The 17,096-nt window shown below is 42.2% G+C and overlaps 1 protein-coding gene and 1 pseudogene across 1 annotated transcript; both read right to left on the reverse strand.

Annotated features, from left to right (window-relative positions):
• Positions 1 to 2,307: 2,307 nt before the first annotated feature.
• Positions 2,308 to 6,533, reverse strand: LOC108932632 (zinc-binding protein A33-like). Its single transcript, XM_029250527.1, has 6 exons — positions 6,115 to 6,533; positions 5,797 to 5,892; positions 5,072 to 5,302; positions 4,968 to 4,990; positions 4,764 to 4,882; positions 2,308 to 2,934 (listed from the first exon to the last, which is right to left on the reverse strand). The coding sequence occupies exons 1-6, from the start codon at positions 6,520 to 6,522 to the stop codon at positions 2,375 to 2,377; spliced, it is 1,437 nt and encodes a 478-aa protein (XP_029106360.1). The 5' UTR covers positions 6,523 to 6,533; the 3' UTR covers positions 2,308 to 2,374.
• A 1,782-nt stretch (positions 6,534 to 8,315) lies between these two features.
• LOC108932631 (zinc-binding protein A33-like) lies at positions 8,316 to 12,676 on the reverse strand (annotated as a pseudogene).
• Positions 12,677 to 17,096: the final 4,420 nt, after the last annotated feature.

Genomic DNA, 17,096 nt, shown 5'->3' on the forward strand with positions numbered 1-17,096 from the left:
TCAGCAGAGGACCTCCTTCTGCACAAGGGACACCTTCTAGAGCTCTTCTGGTCCCAGTACTGCTGCACACAGGATCTACAGAAGCTGTGACTACATGGTAGAATAACAGGATTCTTGAAGATCTCACAGCAAATGAGTTTCTCATCCAGAGACAAACCTTTAGCTGCCATTTTACAGACTCTGTTACTTCCAATATCTCCGGATGAGTAATCGTTTTCACAGAAATTCATTTTGACTTTGGACTCAGACCTGACACACCCTTTGAAAGGAAATCAGAAAAAACACTGATAATACAAACACATATGCGTGTGAGGACATGGCTGGTAGTGCGGTGGTTAGAGGTACTGCCTTTAGACCCAGAATTTGAGCCTCACCTCTGGCTGTACTACCTTTAAGTACTTTCTCTAAATTGCTCCAATAAAATTACTCAGCTGTATAAATGGGTAAATAATTGTAACCTCACTAGGTAAGCTGCTTTGGAAGAAAGTGTCAGATAACTGTAAATGTTAACCTCTACAAAAAGGTTTAAGTTACTGTTTGCTAAATATGGAAAATTCCATTGTTAGTTTATTGCTATTTGAGTAATTTTCATCAGATAATGTCAAATAATGATTTACATATATGTACATATTTCAGTAATTTCTTCTGAAGTTTTAATGATTTACTAGAGCAGTTTTGCGAGCCCCCCGACAGTCCGTCCTACTGCCCCCTTGTGGCACAGAGGAGTCGCTGCACCTCCTTCACTCTGCAGTGTTCTGAACAGGGCTGCAGGCACACAGGTCACCACCAGAGGGCGCTATGAGTCGGAACACACCTGTCACCTGTCACCTGTCTAAGTCTCTGTGTGCAGAAGGACCCGACTGTGCCTCAGTCCTTCAGGAGTTTAGTGCTACCTGTTCACTCTGCTCCTGATATCACTCTGTTTTACTCAAATCATCAAGTCAGTGATGGGATGAGTGACCCTTTGTGAGTAATGTATCTAGCAGTGTAAGTCACCACAGTGAATAAGGTGTGTGGGCTGATAACACTACATAGAGTTCATTGGAAGTCACTTTGGAGGAAAGGGTCTGCTAAATAAATAAATGTAAATATAAATGTAAGTCAAAGTGGCTTTTTTGTCATTTCAATCATGAACTTACAGTACACGGGAAACGAAACAACGTTCCTCCAGGGCCATGATGCTACATAAGACAACACAAAGCTATTGACACAGGACTGCATAAAGTGCACGTGTGCAAGACGTGTGCAAAACAGCACAAGACAGTACAGTAATTACTAAACAAAAAACAATAACCACTTGAAAAAATGGAATAATTGCTGTAGATACAGACATACAAAGTAGCAGGAAAGAAGTTGGTTAGTATAGTGGATTAACAGTGTAAAAAATTGCAAAGGGGGTGGAATGATGTGTGGTCTCTGTGTGAGTGAGTGTGTGTGTGTGTGTGTGTGTGTGTGGGTTGGTGTCAGTCCAGGGTATTGAGGAGTCTGATGATTTGGGGGAAAAAACCGTTACACAGTCTGGCTGTGAGGGTCCGAATGCTTTGGTACCTTTTACCAGACAGCAGGAGGGTAAAGAGTTTGTGGGGACCATGCTGCTCTAAAACCTTTCTCCAAAGTAACTTACAATGTTAAGGTTACAATTATTATTACATTTACAAACTCACAACTATTTATCCAGCTGGGCAATTTTTTTTTTTTTTTTAAATCAGAAGAATTCATGGTAAATATGTTGGTCAAGGGTACCACAACTGGAGGTGAGGATCAAACCTGCGACTTTTAGATCCAGAGGTAGTAGCTCTAAGCACAACAGTACCAGCTGTCCTGTTATTCTAATATTGGACAAGCTGGTTTTTATTTCAACCTTTGGCTTCATACTGGATGAAATGGACATCATGGGTCTTTCCATGAAAGGGGGGTGCGGTGGCACAGTGGCCCTGGCTGGACCCTGCACTCTGGTGGGTGAGGGGTTCGAGGCCTGCTTGGGGTGCCTTGTGATGGACTGGCGTCCCATCCTGGGTGTGTCCCCCATGCCCTGTGCTGCTGGGCTAGGCTCCAGCTTGTCACAACACCACTAGGGATGAGCAGCTTCAGACTGTGTGTGTGTGTGTGTGTGTGTGTGTGTGTGTGTGTGTGTGTGTGTGTGTGTGTGTGAGTAGGTCTCTCCATGTAGACAGACACACCTGCAGACCCACAAGGGAGAAAACAGATAAAGACATATTCCAAAAAACTAATATTGACAGTTTTTATTATATTCCAATACATCACTATAATTCAGTTAATTTCTCTTCTGTGAACATTTCTCACAAGTGACGAATATTGTGTGGAAAGTAAACTTTACAGTAATATTTCAGCTCACAAGTTTGAACAACATTCATTACATTTCATTCACAGTTACAGACACCTTCACTGGACAGATCTTCATAGCTCCAGGGTTTGTTCCATCTTCATTTAAACAAGGAGAGAAAAATGGAAACAGTTTCTCAGTGAAAGTGTCTGTAAAAGTGTAGATGTGTGACATGTCAGTGGGGTTGAAGAAGGACACCTTCCTCCTGTCATAGTCCAGCTGAACCCGGATCCTCTGGGGTTTCTTCTTCAGCGTGAGATATTTTAGTGGTGAGCTGCAGGCCTTATACTCATTTCCATTCCTCAGGATTACAACCCAGAATCCATTTTCTGGACTGTATGAAATGTTTCCCTTCCTGTTGATGGACTCTTTCACCACTCCTACAGTCCACTTTGGTTTGTTTCCCACCTCCACTTCCCAGCTGTGTTTTCCCGAAGTAAACCCCTCAGAGCCCAACACATTGACACAGCGATAAAACCTCTCTGTGTTGTCAGGAAGCTGCTTTTTGACTCCAGTGTCTCTCACACTGGTAAGATCATCAGACACAGAGAGTTTTGGGTGAGCAGTGTTGGGGTCCAGAGTCACAGGAGCTGTGGGATAAACAGAGAATATAAAACATGAAAACATGACACTGACACACTTAGTTTTGCACCAAAAATTTGACATTTTTTTCTGAATAAACCTGTAACTGAAACAAAGAAAACTTCATAAACTCCACAGCGCATAGCCTTTTTTTTTAATTTGTGGTGCAAAACTAATGTTGAATTAAAACAGGTAATTTTGAATATTTGTAGCTTGAATTAAGTAAGTATTTTTTGCTAGTACTAAAGTATTTTTAGCTTGAATTAAAATGTTGTCACGTCTCTGTCCACCAGCACATCGGCGACACCTGCTGTTCCCTCATGGGAACAGGGATGAAAAGGGACGCCGAGGAGACGACGATGCGGAATCTTGTTCAGCGACTTCTCTTGCATGCCTGCGTTACCTGGGACTCCTTCCTGCCTCGACCTTTGCTTCTTTATTCTTTGACCACGATTCTCGCTTTGCCCTGTGTATTCTGTTTGCCGATTGCCCGACCTTTGCCTGTCCCCGACCTCTCACGGATTACGTCTGCCTGCTGTAATAAACGTCGATTTGAAGAACTCTGCAGTGCACTGCAGTGAGTCCGTCATCGTGTGGAACAAAACAATGACAAATGTCACATGGAACAAGATATTACAGCATCATTTTGTTATCCAGTAAAATATGTTTTTGTCAAGGATCGCAATACTTTTTCAAGGTTCTGCTTATTAAACTTGATGCCAAAACTTTTGAGAGCTTTTATCAGGGGTATAAATGGCAGGACACCAAAACGACCCCAATAATAAACCTCAAAGTATCGACAGAGCCCACTTACAGTAAATCTCTATAAAACAATCTCCTCCTGCTCCTTTTACCACTCTCAATACCTACAGTCCCCTTTCAAAACAAGCCTGTCTTTCTCTCAGCACATCGAGCCACAACCCGGACCTGCAGATACATCCTGCATAACACCTGTAGGATCCGTCCTTATCTAACAACAGGCTCTGCACAACTACTTGTCCAGGAATGGTGATATCCCACTTGGACACTGCAACTCTATCCTGTCTGGCCTTCCAGCAACTGCCATCAAACCTGTACAGCTGATACAGAACGCTACTGGATGAGGTTTGTTTGACCTGGCAAAGCATTCCCATGTATCTCCTCTACTCGTCTGTCTGCACTGACTTCCTATAGCTGCCCGGATCGAATGCAAGACTCTGGTTATGGCCGATAAAAGCATCAATGGAACTACTCTCAAGACCTAATCCCTGTCTACAACCCAACCAGACTGCAATGCTTCTCCACCTCTGTCCGTTTGGTGGTTCCACACACAAAAATAAAAGTGCAAAAGTTTTTGGTTTTGGCTCCAAGGTGGTGGAACGACCTCCCCCCTCTCTCTCAGAACTGCTGAATCTCTGTCTACATTTTGAAGGGTCTAAAAACTCATGTCTTTCAGACTCACTTCTCCCATGATCTATAAAGTGCATAAAGAACATGAAGATGTTAATATTCAATAATTTTGTAATTGTAACTGTTGAGTAAGAGACAAACCTTTATGCAGCTACTCATGTGATGTACATTGGTTCATATGGTGGAAAGTAACAAATTAACTGTGCTTTAGAATCACATGTCTGCATCTAAGTTTCTCCTTCTGTTGATGTTAAAGCACACATTGTACTTTCTATGAGATGGATGTCGCTTTGGAGATAAGCATCTACTAAAAGTCGAAATGTAAATGTAAAACAGAAAAAACATAGTAAACAGTGACATATTGAGTAAGGATCCCAACACTGGTGCTGCTTTTCAAACACAACCATTTAGTATATAAAAGGGCTTCTACTGGGTGCCCAGTACTCACTGTATGTGACAATGTGCAGCATCTTCTCCCAGACTCTGAAGCTCAGAGAACCCAGATGTTTGGCCACATCTATCAGCACCCCTGAAAGCACCTCTGGATCCTGCACTTCACACAGGGCTCTGCAAGGACAAGTAGGACTGAATGATGATGTGGGATTTGAAGGGAATTGAAAAAAATTTTAAAAATACTAATTAAAACAAATACCTTTGTTGTGTGCTCTTGAAGGTCTGAAAAACAGAAGTAAAAATAACTCAGTCTGTTCATTCAGTCAGTGTCAAAGAACAGATAGTTATAAACCATCATCCTACCATCAGGAATTTGGTGTCTTCATTGTTCAGATCTTCCTCAATGTCTCTGATTCTGTCTGACAGGGTGGTGACGTGTTTGGAGATGTTTTCTGTCTTCTCCTTCATCCTCTGACTCTTCTGCTCCTCTTCCTCCCTCAGTGCAGCCAATCTGGCCTCCTCTTCATCTCGCAGGAACTGATGGAGCTTCTCAAACTCCTCCTTTATCTGTTTCTCTGTGTGTTGGGCCTGATTCTGAAAATTACAGTCAAATTTAACACAAACTGTACCGTTTGGTATCACTCTTAACTCTTTAGTCCACCTCATATGGACATTTAATAGTTGGTTCCAGTTCTGTGTGACATCTAATCATCACCAGTCCTCTCCATGTCCCTGTGGATCCATTCAAAAGAGAAGCTCCTCTGATACACCCCCTGACAAACACACTGCTTTCTTTACACACCACACATGACACCGTGTAGGAGATCTACTGCTCATGTGAGGATCTTCATCTCTTACTGGTGTCTCCTGGTGACCTAAAGTGCTTCATGGGTTTGTAGGAGGAGTTAATACTGCTGTCAGTTCAGGTAGATCATCATCATGACAATGATACCAGTTAGTGTCTCTCATCGAAAGAACAACATAACCAACACAAGGTGTCCTTTCCAAGCTCTAGGATCAGTGTGCTGATGGGAAAGACCTCTTCACTCACTGACTCATTTAAAAACTTTAATAAATCATCCATTTACCTCTATGTGTTTCACTGTTTCCTCACACTGTTTTTTAGCTTCATTGAACTTTTCCAGTTTTTCCTTTAGTGGTTTCAGTGCAGTCTTGAGTTGTTCCTGGAAGTACATATCATGTTCATCATTGTTATACTATTATTATTGATTTGACAAAACCAATGAGTCATCTTTACTAACACCGATTGTTCACGAGCGTCTGTACTGCCGAGTAATTTAAGTCTCATAAATGTAGTTTTATACAGATTGCTGATTGTTTCAAGTTCAGGTATTTTCAGCTCTCATAACTTCAGTATTTTTAATATTAGATGTGAAATAAACTACCTTTATATCCAGTGCAGCCTCTTCCACTGGACAGAGCTGGTGGTTTCTGTGCTTTTTTGAAGTCTGACACACGACACAGAGAACTTCTTGGTCGTCCTCACAGAAGAGTAAAAGTTTCTCTCCATGGACACTGCAGCAAAGTTCACTCTTCTCTGCAGCCTCTGACTGACTTTTCTGCTTGAAGTAGGACTCTATAATATTCTTTAAAACCAGGTTCGGTGGAGGGTGTTCAATAGAGGACCTCCTTCTACACACAGGACACTCTCTAGAGCTCTTCTGTTCCCAGTACTGCTGCACACAGGATCTACAGAAGCTGTGACTACATGCTAGTAGAACAGGATCCTTGAAGATCTCACAGCACACAGAGCAAATGAGCTCCTCATCCAGAGACAAACTTTTAGTCGCCATAGATTCTTTTACTTCCTGTCTCTCTGCTTGAAAACCTTCTGTTATAATTTCACTTTCACTTTGCACTCAGACCAGACACACCCCTTGCAGGGAAATGTGAACTAACCTCTTACAGTCTGACCACTGAAATTCAGGTCTCCAGTCAGAGCCCTACAGTCCTATAGTCCTACACTCATACAGAGGGCAGTGGCACAGTGAGTAGAGCTGCTGTCTCATAGCACCTGGGTGGTGCAAGAGGACGTGGATTTGTTCCTCGTTCAAGTCTGTGTGGAGTTCGCATGTTTTCCCCGTGTCTGTGTGGGTTTCCTCTGGGTGCTCTGGTTTCCTCCCACAGTCCAAAGACGTGCTGTTCAGGTTCCCCCATTGTGTGTGAGTAACAGAGAGAGTGTGTTCCACTGATGTATGGATGAGTGATCCATTGTAAGTAATATATCTAGCAGTGCAAATCACCTTGGAGAATAAGGTGTGTGGGCTGGTAAGACTACATAGAGCTCATTGGAAGTCGCTTTGGAGAGAAATGTCTGCTAAATATGTAACTGTACACCATACCTTTAAAACAGGAAATAGACTCAGTACATAGAGGTACAACTAAATAACTTCTCTTCAGGAAATAACTCAAGGTGGTCAGCAGCTTACAGAGGTGTTTATTTAAATTGTAATGTCAGCAGCAGGACTGAGGGCTTCTGAGTAGAACATGAAATCAAATTAAGAAGACAGCTGACAAGGAGGCTTCGCTACTTCACAGTAAAAGTGTTTAACTGGTTTTAAGGAGAGAATTTAGCACAAACTTCTTCTTAGGTAACAAGAGGAGAGTGACAAAACGTGTATAAATGGGTAATGTTAACAATGTAAGTCGCTTTGGAGAAAAGCGTTAGCTGAATGAATAAATGTAAATGTTCTGGTGCCTTCTAGTATCTTCCAAGTGGCTGTAAAGTACCAAACTAACTCTGTGTAAGAACCCTTAAGAGTTCCTTAACTTGAATGAGTACCACTCGTGTGGGCTACTCTTCCACATTTTAGTATTTTAAGTACTGTGGCAGGGGAAGAGGAAAGCTGTAGTCTCTATAGTGAGCTCGGGTTTGCTTTTTAATAAAATCCATGCTTGACTTTTACTCTGTTGGGTTTTAGTGCTGATTTAATGTACATACAGAGCTCCTCTTAGCTCTTGGTGTAAAGTGAGAGGTTGTGTATTTGGTGCTGTACTCCTTTTACACTGATGCATTCCCCTCTCCCCATGCTTCAGCCTTAATGTTTTATGCCCTTACCAGTGACCTGCAGCATTTTATTTTGGGTTGCAAGACAGGCTGACATCTGAAAAGGGATCCCATGGCCTTCAGGTACTCCTGGCCACTCCCACTTGTTAGAACCCCAGGTGTCTAGGGTGTATCATCAGGTGAATGGTGAGAATTTGGTAACAAGGGGCAACAAGATCACACATACAACAAAGTGCTTAAGTGCAAGTTCTTTTTACTGTGCTAATTGGTGCAGATTTTCAGGTGACTATTTACAGAATATAAAGACACTTTCCAGGGGGAAAAGGAGCTAAGATGGTGCCAAAGAACTTAGGAAAACCAAACTAAACTAACTCAAGTTGGAAGACTACCCTAGCTTTGAATCAAAACAAGAAGGGTCTTCAGCATCTGGGATGACCAAACTAACCAATTCCATCTACCAAAATCCAAAAGTAGAGGGGGTAGCACCCGCCTCTTCCCAAATGTGTCTAGACAGGCAGCTGAAACCTACATGCTGGAGATATAGGTCACATGATGTGACCACCAGTCTGCTTCCGCCCCAAGACAACACAAAGTCAATAAACTAATTATAACAATAAACGCTCATTACATTTTATTCACAGTTACAGACACCTTCACTGGACAGATCTTCATAGCTCCAGGGTTTGTTCCATCTTCATTTAAACAAGGAGAGAAAAATGGAAACAGTTTCTCAGTGAAAGTGTCTGTAAAAGTGTAGATGTGTGACATGTCAGTGGAGTTGAAGAAGGACACCTCCCTCCCATAATAGTCCAACTGAACCCCGATCCTCTCGGGTTTATTCTTCAGTGTGAGACATGTTGGTGAGGTGCAGGCCTTATACTCATCTCCATTACACAGAGTAACAACCCAGAATCCATTTTCTGGACTGGTTGTAATCTCCCTCTTCCTGTTGATGGACTCTTTCACCACTCCTATAGTCCAGTCAGTTTTGTTTCCCACCTCCACCTCCCAGCTGTGTTTTCCTGAAGTAAACCCCTCAGAGCCCAACACCATTGCATACATAGTAAACCTCTCTGTGTTGTCAAGAAGCTGCTTTTTGACTCCAGTGTCTCTCACACTGGTCAGATCATCAGACACGGAGAGTTTTTGGTGAGCAGTGTTGGGGTCCAGAGTCACAGGAGCTGTGGGATCCACAGAAAATGTAAAGCATGAATTAGACACTTAAACACTGAGCTCCACACTGCAAATTTGAAACAACTTCTTAAGAAAGCTGTAATTTAAATGAAGAAAACTAAATTTCTTTATTAATTTTTACCTATTTACACAACAGGGTAATTTTAGCAAAGTACCTCACTCAAAGATACTAGAGCTGGATGTGGAATTTGAACCTGCAACATCTGGCTTTAAACACAGCTGTATCCACTATGGGAGGGGGTGCGGTGGCGCAGTGGGTTGGACCACAGTCCTGCTCTCCGGTGGGTCTGGGGTTCAAGTCCCACTTGGGGTGCCTTGCGACGGACTGGCGTCCCGTCCTGGGTGTGTCCCCTTCCCCTCTGGCCTTACACCCTGTGTTGCCGGGTAGGCTCCGGTTCCCCGTGACCCCGTATGGGACAAGTGGTTCTGAAAATGTGTGTGTGTGTGTGTGTGTGTGTGTGTGTGTGTGTATCCACTATGGTACCGCATAACACATGTACCTGTAACACATGAACTATAGTAGTTTTCGAATAATGTTCAGAGGAGTTAAATCCCAACTGAAGTAATAAATGGTGTTCAGGTTATGTTTGGTGCTGGAATCACATCTCATAATTTTGGTTACAATGAAAATTGTTTTAACGTTTAGTCACTTTATCAAAGTTCTGGATACATATGTTGATATTTTTCATTTTTGAACAGGTCCAGACAAAAATCTGAATCTGTTTGCCTGAGGCTGTTTGCAGTCACCTTCAGATTATCCTACAATCTGATGTACGTCGCTTTGGAGAAAAGCATCTGCTAAATGAATAAATGTAAATCTCAAATAATGCTCTCTGGGTTGACACACACACACACACACATGGTAGGAGCAAAGAAACATTTTAACAACCCGCATTAGTGTGTTTGGGTGGGAAGATGTTTCATTGTAAACAGCTGCACTGTGGGGAATAATGTTAAATGTGGGTGTGCAGCCACTGGGGGCACTTAGGGGGAAAATGATGGGGTGACTGTGCCTACCAGTGCGTGGGGAGAGAGAGTCTGGGGCTGGGAAGGCTGCTTGTAGGCGCAGGTGCTGAAGGAAACGGGGTCCTTGGACCGAGAGCATTATTTCCCTGGTGCCGGTGTTCAAAATGAACGCTGCCTCTGCATCCTTCTTTGCCCCATCCAAACCTATGGTGCTGCGTGCCACAATATGCAAAAATGCAAGCGACGTGTTTCAGTGTTTTTTTTTTTTTTTTTAAACTTTTGTGATGAGACACTTATGTTGACTGAAAATAATTCACTTTAAATTTTATTAATTTAAATTAAAATGTTGCATGGAACAAAATATTACAGCTTCATTTTCTTATGCACTAAAATGTGTAATTTTGTGAAGGGCCTGAATATTTTTGTAAGGTATTGCATATTACACTTCCTGCCCAGACTTTTGAGCTTCATCAGGGCTATAAATTACAGGACAAAAAGAAACATCTGCTCAACCAACACCTAAGTTACTCTCGTAGTACCGACACAGACCAACGACTGTAACCCTTTAAAAGACAGCCTCCTCCAGCTCCTTTTACCACAGTCAGTACCGACAGTCCCTTTTTTACACAGGGAAAAGCATAGTAAATCAAGAGTGACACATGTTGAGTAGGGACCCCAAAACTGGTGCTGCTTTTCAAACACAACCATTTAGTATATAAAAGGGCTTCTACTAGGTGCCCAGTACTCACTGTATGTGACAATGTGCAGCATCTTCTCCCAGACTCTGAAGCTCAGAGAACCCAGATGTTTGGCCACATCTATCAGCGCCCCTGAAAGCACCTCTGGATCCTGCACTTCACACTGGACTCTGCAAGGACAAGTAGGACTGAATGATGATGTGGGACTGGAAGGGAATTAAATTTAAAAAAAGAATTAAAATACCTTTGCTTTCTGCTCTTGGTCTGGAAAATGCAGAAATAAAAGTCAGTGTTCACTCAATCAGTGTTAAAGAAGAAATAGTTATAAACCATCACCCTGTCCCTACCATCACGAATTTGGTAGGGTGCGGACGCGCGTTGCTACGGACGAAAAGTAAAATGACCTCATGTGCAGAGTGATGTTAAAAGTGCACTGTTCGTACTGTAAGACACTTGGTAGAAGTAAAACAGGAAACACGAGACCAGGAAACACACGGTGTTTGAACTACGGTGAACAGTGAAACGCTACTCTGTGAGTACGACTGGAACCCTGAGACGCGACGAAATACCGGACTGGAACGCTGGACCAGGACTGGAGAACAAGAGGCAGGAACTAACAGGACGGGCACTCGGGACCAAGAAACTACTAATCGCCAAGAAAACACAATGGAACCGGTTATTAAAAATCCTAAATCGGGTCTGCTCCGCTGGCTCCTTTTATACCTCCGTGTCCTATGAGACTGTGAGCTGATACGTGGGTGTTTCCTGAGTGGTGCCGCCTCTGATCAGAAGGGGCCCCCGTGGGACGTGATAGGTGTCTTTATCGTTCAGATCTTCCTCAATGTCTCTGATTCTGACAGGATGGAGATGTGTTTGGAGATGTTTTCTATCTTCTCCTTCATCCTCTCACTCTTCTGCTCCTCTTCCTCCCGCAGTGCAGCCAATGTGGCTTCCTGTTCATCTCGCAGGAACTGCTGGAGCTTCTCAAACTCCTCCTTTATCAGTTTCTCTGTGTGTTGAGCCTGATTCTGAAAATTACACAGTCACATTTAACACAAACTGTACAGTTCAGTATCACTCCAGTTCTCTGTGACACCTAATCAAACACCAAACACACTGCTTTCTTTACAAACTACACATATGACACTGTGTAGGAGATCTTTTGATGATCTGAGGATCTTCATCTCTTACTGGTGGGTCCTGGTGACCTAAAGTGCTTCATGCGTTTGTAGGAGGAGTCAATACAGCTGTCAGTTCAGATAGATCATCATCATGACAATGATACCACTTAGTGTCTCTCATAGAAACAACAACACAAACAACACAACATGTCTGGAGTCGAGGGATGAGGCAAGTACTCGGTGTCGGGGATAGGTGAAGGGTCGGTCGACAGTCAGGTTAAGAGTGAAGCTCCATGGGCGAGGTCAGGGGACTTAGCGAAGGGTCGGTCAAACAGCAAACAGGGTTGAAACAAGAATCCATGGACATGGTTGGGAAACAAAGCAAGGAGTCGAAAACTGGAGGACGTGAACTGAGAGCTAGCGATGCGTGTGAGTGAAGCGTCACGAGGAAGAGCGGTTGTCTCTGACGAGATTTCGCAAGGTATGGGAGCTGCGGAGGGTCTTTTATAGGATGAGTGGTTAATCAGGAGCTGGAGCACAGTCGGGTGCTGTCGGTTGAGTTGTAGGTGTGGACGTGACATTCCACTGGACAGATCTGGTGGTTTCTGTGTTTTTTGAAGTCTGACACACGACACAGAGAACTTCTTGGTCATCCTCACAGAAGAGTAAAAGTTTCTCTCCATGGACACTGCAGCTAAGTTCACTCTTCTCTGCAGCCTCTGACTGACTTTTCTGCTTGAAGTAGGACTCTATAATATTCCGTAAAACCAGGCTGATAGGATTGTTTTCAGTAGAGGACCTCGTTCTACACAAGGGACACTCTCTTAAGCTCTTCCCAGTACTGCTGCACACAGGATCTACAGGAGCTGTGACTACACGGTAGTAGAACAGGATCCTTGAAGATCTCACAGCACACAGAGCAATTGAGCTTCACTTCAAGAAAAGAAACTTTAGCTGCCATATTACAGGTTCTTTTACTTCCTGTCTCTCTGGCTGAAAAATCTTCTGTTAAAGTTTCACTTACACTTTGTACCGAGACCAGACACACCTCTTGCAGGAAGACCAGAACTAACCTCTTCATGACAGTGTAACCACTGAAGCTCAGGTCTCCAGTCGCAGTCCTACACCTTACCTTGAAAACCACTAATAGGCTATTACAGAGAGGCTAGTACTAATAAGATAGTACAAAGACACAACTAAATAACTTCTATTTGGGAAATAACTCAAGGTGGACAGCAGTGTACAGAGGTATTTACTTAAACTGTAATGTCAGCAGCAGTCGAGTCCTGCTTAGGGTGTCTTGCGGTGGACCAGCATCTCGTGCTGGGTGTGTCCAGCCTTGCCCTCTGTGTTGCTGGGTAGGGTCCGGCTCGCCGTGACCCCACTTGGGACAAGCAGTTGTGGACATTGATTGGTTGGTTGGTTGGTTGTCAGCAGCAGGACTGGGGCCTTCTGAGTAGAACATGAAATCCAACAAAAAAGACAGTTCACAAGGAGGTTAGAGTAAAATTTAGTTTAAAGGAATGAATTGAATGCAAAAATTCCATAGCAACTAGAGGATGGTGACGGAAATGTAACAGTGTACAATTTTTCTGTTCACAGAACTCCTACAGAGCCGTGTGGTGTGAGCAGCTCTTCATCTCTTACTGGTGTCTCCTGGTGACCTAAAGTGCTTCATGGGTTTGTAGGAGGAGTCAATACAGCTGTCATTTCAGGTAGATCATCATCATGACAATGATACCAGTTAGTGTCTCTCATTTAACGATGCTTTTTTCCAAAGCAACTTACAAAATTAAGTAAATTAAATAACAATTACTTACGTATTTATAAAGCTGGGTAAATTCTTACTGGAGCAATTTTTAGGACAAGTACCTTGCTCAATGGTAATACAGCTACAGGAATTTTAACCTGCAGCTTCTGGATCCAAAGCAAACCAGTTTGTTTGTAGGTGCACTGCTTTGTAGGTAGCAAAGCTAACCACAAGTACTGTCCCACAAATTACACAACAAACATGTATCCTTTCCAAGCTGTAGAACCAGTGTGCTGATGGGAAAGACCTCTTTACTCACTGACTCATATAAAGACTTTAATAAATTGTCCATTTACCTTTATGTGTTTCACGTTTTCCTCACACTGTTTTTTAGCATCATTGAACTTTTCAAGTTTTGTCTCTTTTGCTTTCAGATGCACATCATCAATGTTCTACTATTATTAATGATTTCACAAAAAAAGTCAGTTATTTTTTACCAACAAAAATCTTTCTTTCTCTATTACTTTATAAATGCTGCAGTAACATTTATTATTATCACTTTATATGTCTATTATAAATACTGTACATAGTTAAATTTATTATCATTACATTTCATTATTATTATTATTATTATTGTATTGTGACATTAAAGAGGGGATGTGGTGGCGCAGTGGGTTGGACCAAGTCCTCCTTTCTGGTGGGTCTGGGGTTCGAATCCCGCTTGGGGTGCCTTGTGATGGATTGGCATCCCGTCCTGGGTGTGTCCTCTCCCCTTACGCCCTGAGTTGCTGGGTAGGCTCCGCAACCCCGCATGGGACAAGTGGTTTGGAAAATGTGTGTGTGTGACATTAAAGATGTTTTAGGGTATCCAGAAGTGTTTCTTTAATGTTTTATATGCATAGAAAGGTACACAATACACTATATACTAATAAACATTTGGCTAACTGACGTTAGACAGAAACCGTACTTAACTGTTCCCACTTATGTAAAAAATCCGACTTAAAAACAAACTTGGGAACAGAACTCGTTTGTAATCCGAGATTGTCTGTATTTGACTGAGTAGTTTTTGTCTTCTGTACAGTCTTTAGGTAAACTCTATATTAGTTAATCACCTTGTCACAGTGAATAAAACTGTACTTGCATGTATTACTGGCATCATTACATTCTCTGTGCATCCTTTGTAAATACAGGTGAGAGCTGTCAGATCCTGTCCTTCAGTGTAAGCAAAAACTCACTGTGTGATCACCACAACAGAATTTAGTCACTTTTATGGCTTTATTGTGAGAGGTTCCCCATAAACATAAGCTGACAACTTAGAAATGCATGACTACACATAGGATATATTACACACAGAGTATGAGATACAAATGTTGCGAAATCTGCTGAATGAAGCACAGTAACACAGAAAAAGATGAGAACACATATATAAGACAGAAATAGGTGAGTAGGAACAATAAAGAAAGTGTCAGGGGCAGCAGGTGGCCCAGTGGTTAGAACTGCTGCCTTGCACTCAAAAAATCCAGGTCTGAATCCCAGCTCCTGCTGTAATACCCCTGAGTGAGGCACTCAGCCTGAATTACTCCTGTAAAAGTTATCCAGTTGCATAAATGGGTAAATTGTTGCAAGTTGCTTTGGAGAAAAATATCAGAAAAAATAAACAATAATGACTACCTCTAGGATATAAAAGGAAATGTAAATGCATATGAAATGTAAGATGGATGAATAAAAGTATAAATAATTTCTTGGGTTGTCTAACACTTCCTAAGAGGATTGCAAACAAATGAATAACATGAAACAATTAGTTATAATTATAGTTTATAATTTAGTTTATAATTAGTTTGCTACAGGACTTAAAAGTTGCATCTTGATGATCATTAATGTCAGTATTGGTGTATAGTGAGTAAATCTTTACACATTCTTTCAAAGAGCTGTGTTCAAACATTGCATACTGCAAATGTATGCAATGTTATTTATTAATTTAACTGGTGCTTTTCTCCAAAGCAGCTTACACCACTTTGCACATTTATACAGCTGGGTAATTTTTACTGTATCAGTGTAGGGTAAGTCCTTCTATCAAAGGAACTACAGAAAGAGGTGGGATTCAAACCTATGACCCTCGATTACAAAGGCAGTATCTATAACCAATATGCCACCTGCTGCCCTATGACTTATATCGCTGTCCCTCTTGAGCCCCCTGAGAGGAAATTTTCCTCTAATTTGCTGCACTGATCTTGCAATGTTTAAATACATGAGATTTGTAAAAATTCACTTTGATGTGAAAAATGTGTCTAAATTTATGCAAGTCGCTGAAAAGATGTACAGAAGAAACTGTGTAACATCCGGATGTAAAATGAACATGGGCATGTTTTGCTGTAACATTCGGACATGGACGTAAAATGCAGCGATCTCAACAGCAGAGTGTATGTACCAGTGCACAGTGCGAACCCAGAGATAAAGTGAATGGGTGAGAGACTGTTTACATGAAGTCGAAACAAAGTGACACTACAGCAACGATGTGGTACACAGGGCCTGGACAGGATCACAAAGGACTGGCGTAGACAGGACAGGAGTTCAGGACTGCAACAAAGAGCACATAAGTAGACTACTTTGAGTCAAACCCTAACTAATCCTTTTTTAATAAACCTATTTTAAATTATAAAATCAGTGATTCCAATAACCTGATATTTTTAAAAGGTTTGATCCAGGATTCAGGGACATAACATAAAGTGCCAACTTGCATTCAGGTGCTGTGATTTATTGTAATACATACATTATTGCAATATGTAAATACAAGTGTGTGGTTTTCTTTCAAACTCTCTAAAGCTGTGGTGGTCCTGGAAAATGCTGCCAACCATGAGAAGTGCACAGAATGTGTTTCCCATCCAAGCTGATTTGTTTCTTTTGGTGGAGCTCTCAACACCATTATCCAGGCAACCAGAGGACATTCCCTCAGCAGACTCAAGGAGAACCAGTCCTACAGCATCTGTTTGTGTTGCTTTTCATGAAACTTCTGAGTCTGATCTGTCATCTGGAGTTTAACTGTTATTTCTGTTAGATGTCAGCATTTTGGATGCTACTCCAACTACTGCTCCAGCTACTGCTCCAACTACCGCTCCAACTACTGCTCCTTTTGGACCACCCACTCTTTGTCCCAATGTTATTCCTATACTTCCATATTGTAAAATTCTTCCTACATATTTGTCTGTGAAGTCATTTGATTCCTCAGCCATTTTTCTTATAATTTCTTCATTTCTCCTATTATTTTCCTGAATTTTCCATTCACATTCCCTCTCCACCTCTTTAAGGTTCTGCTCTGCTAATATTTTATGCTCCAGTATTTTCATGGCACTGTTTTTCTTCTAGGGGGGATGCGGTGGTGCAGTGGGTTGGACCAGGTCCTGCTCTCCGGTGGGTCTGGGGTTCGCGTCCCGCTTGGGGTGCCTTGCAATGGACTGGTGCCCCGGTGTTCCCGCCCCTCCAGCCTTCTGCCCTGTGTTGCCGGGTTAGGCTCCGGTTCCCTGCGACCCTGTATGGGATAAGCGGTTCAGAAAATGTGTGTGTGTGTGTGTGTGTGTGTGTGTGTTTTTCTTCTTATCTTCTGCAGACATGAGCTTAAGTTTCAAGTTATTAA

This window comes from Scleropages formosus, chromosome 3 (assembly GCF_900964775.1).
Source record: "Scleropages formosus chromosome 3, fSclFor1.1, whole genome shotgun sequence".
Taxonomy (NCBI): domain Eukaryota; kingdom Metazoa; phylum Chordata; class Actinopteri; order Osteoglossiformes; family Osteoglossidae; genus Scleropages; species Scleropages formosus.

Excerpts from the sequence above, each read along its gene's own strand:
- LOC108932632 (XM_029250527.1), bottom strand. The coding sequence starts at position 6,522 with ATGGCGACTAAAAGTTTGTCTCTGGATGAGGAGCTCATTTGCTCTGTG. Across the intron at positions 5,303-5,796 it reads AAACAGTGAAACACATAGAG|AATCAGGCCCAACACACAGA; the intron begins GTAAATGGATGA and ends TGTAATTTTCAG. Across the intron at positions 2,935-4,763 it reads GCTGCACATTGTCACATACA|CTCCTGTGACTCTGGACCCC; the intron begins GTGAGTACTGGG and ends TTTATCCCACAG.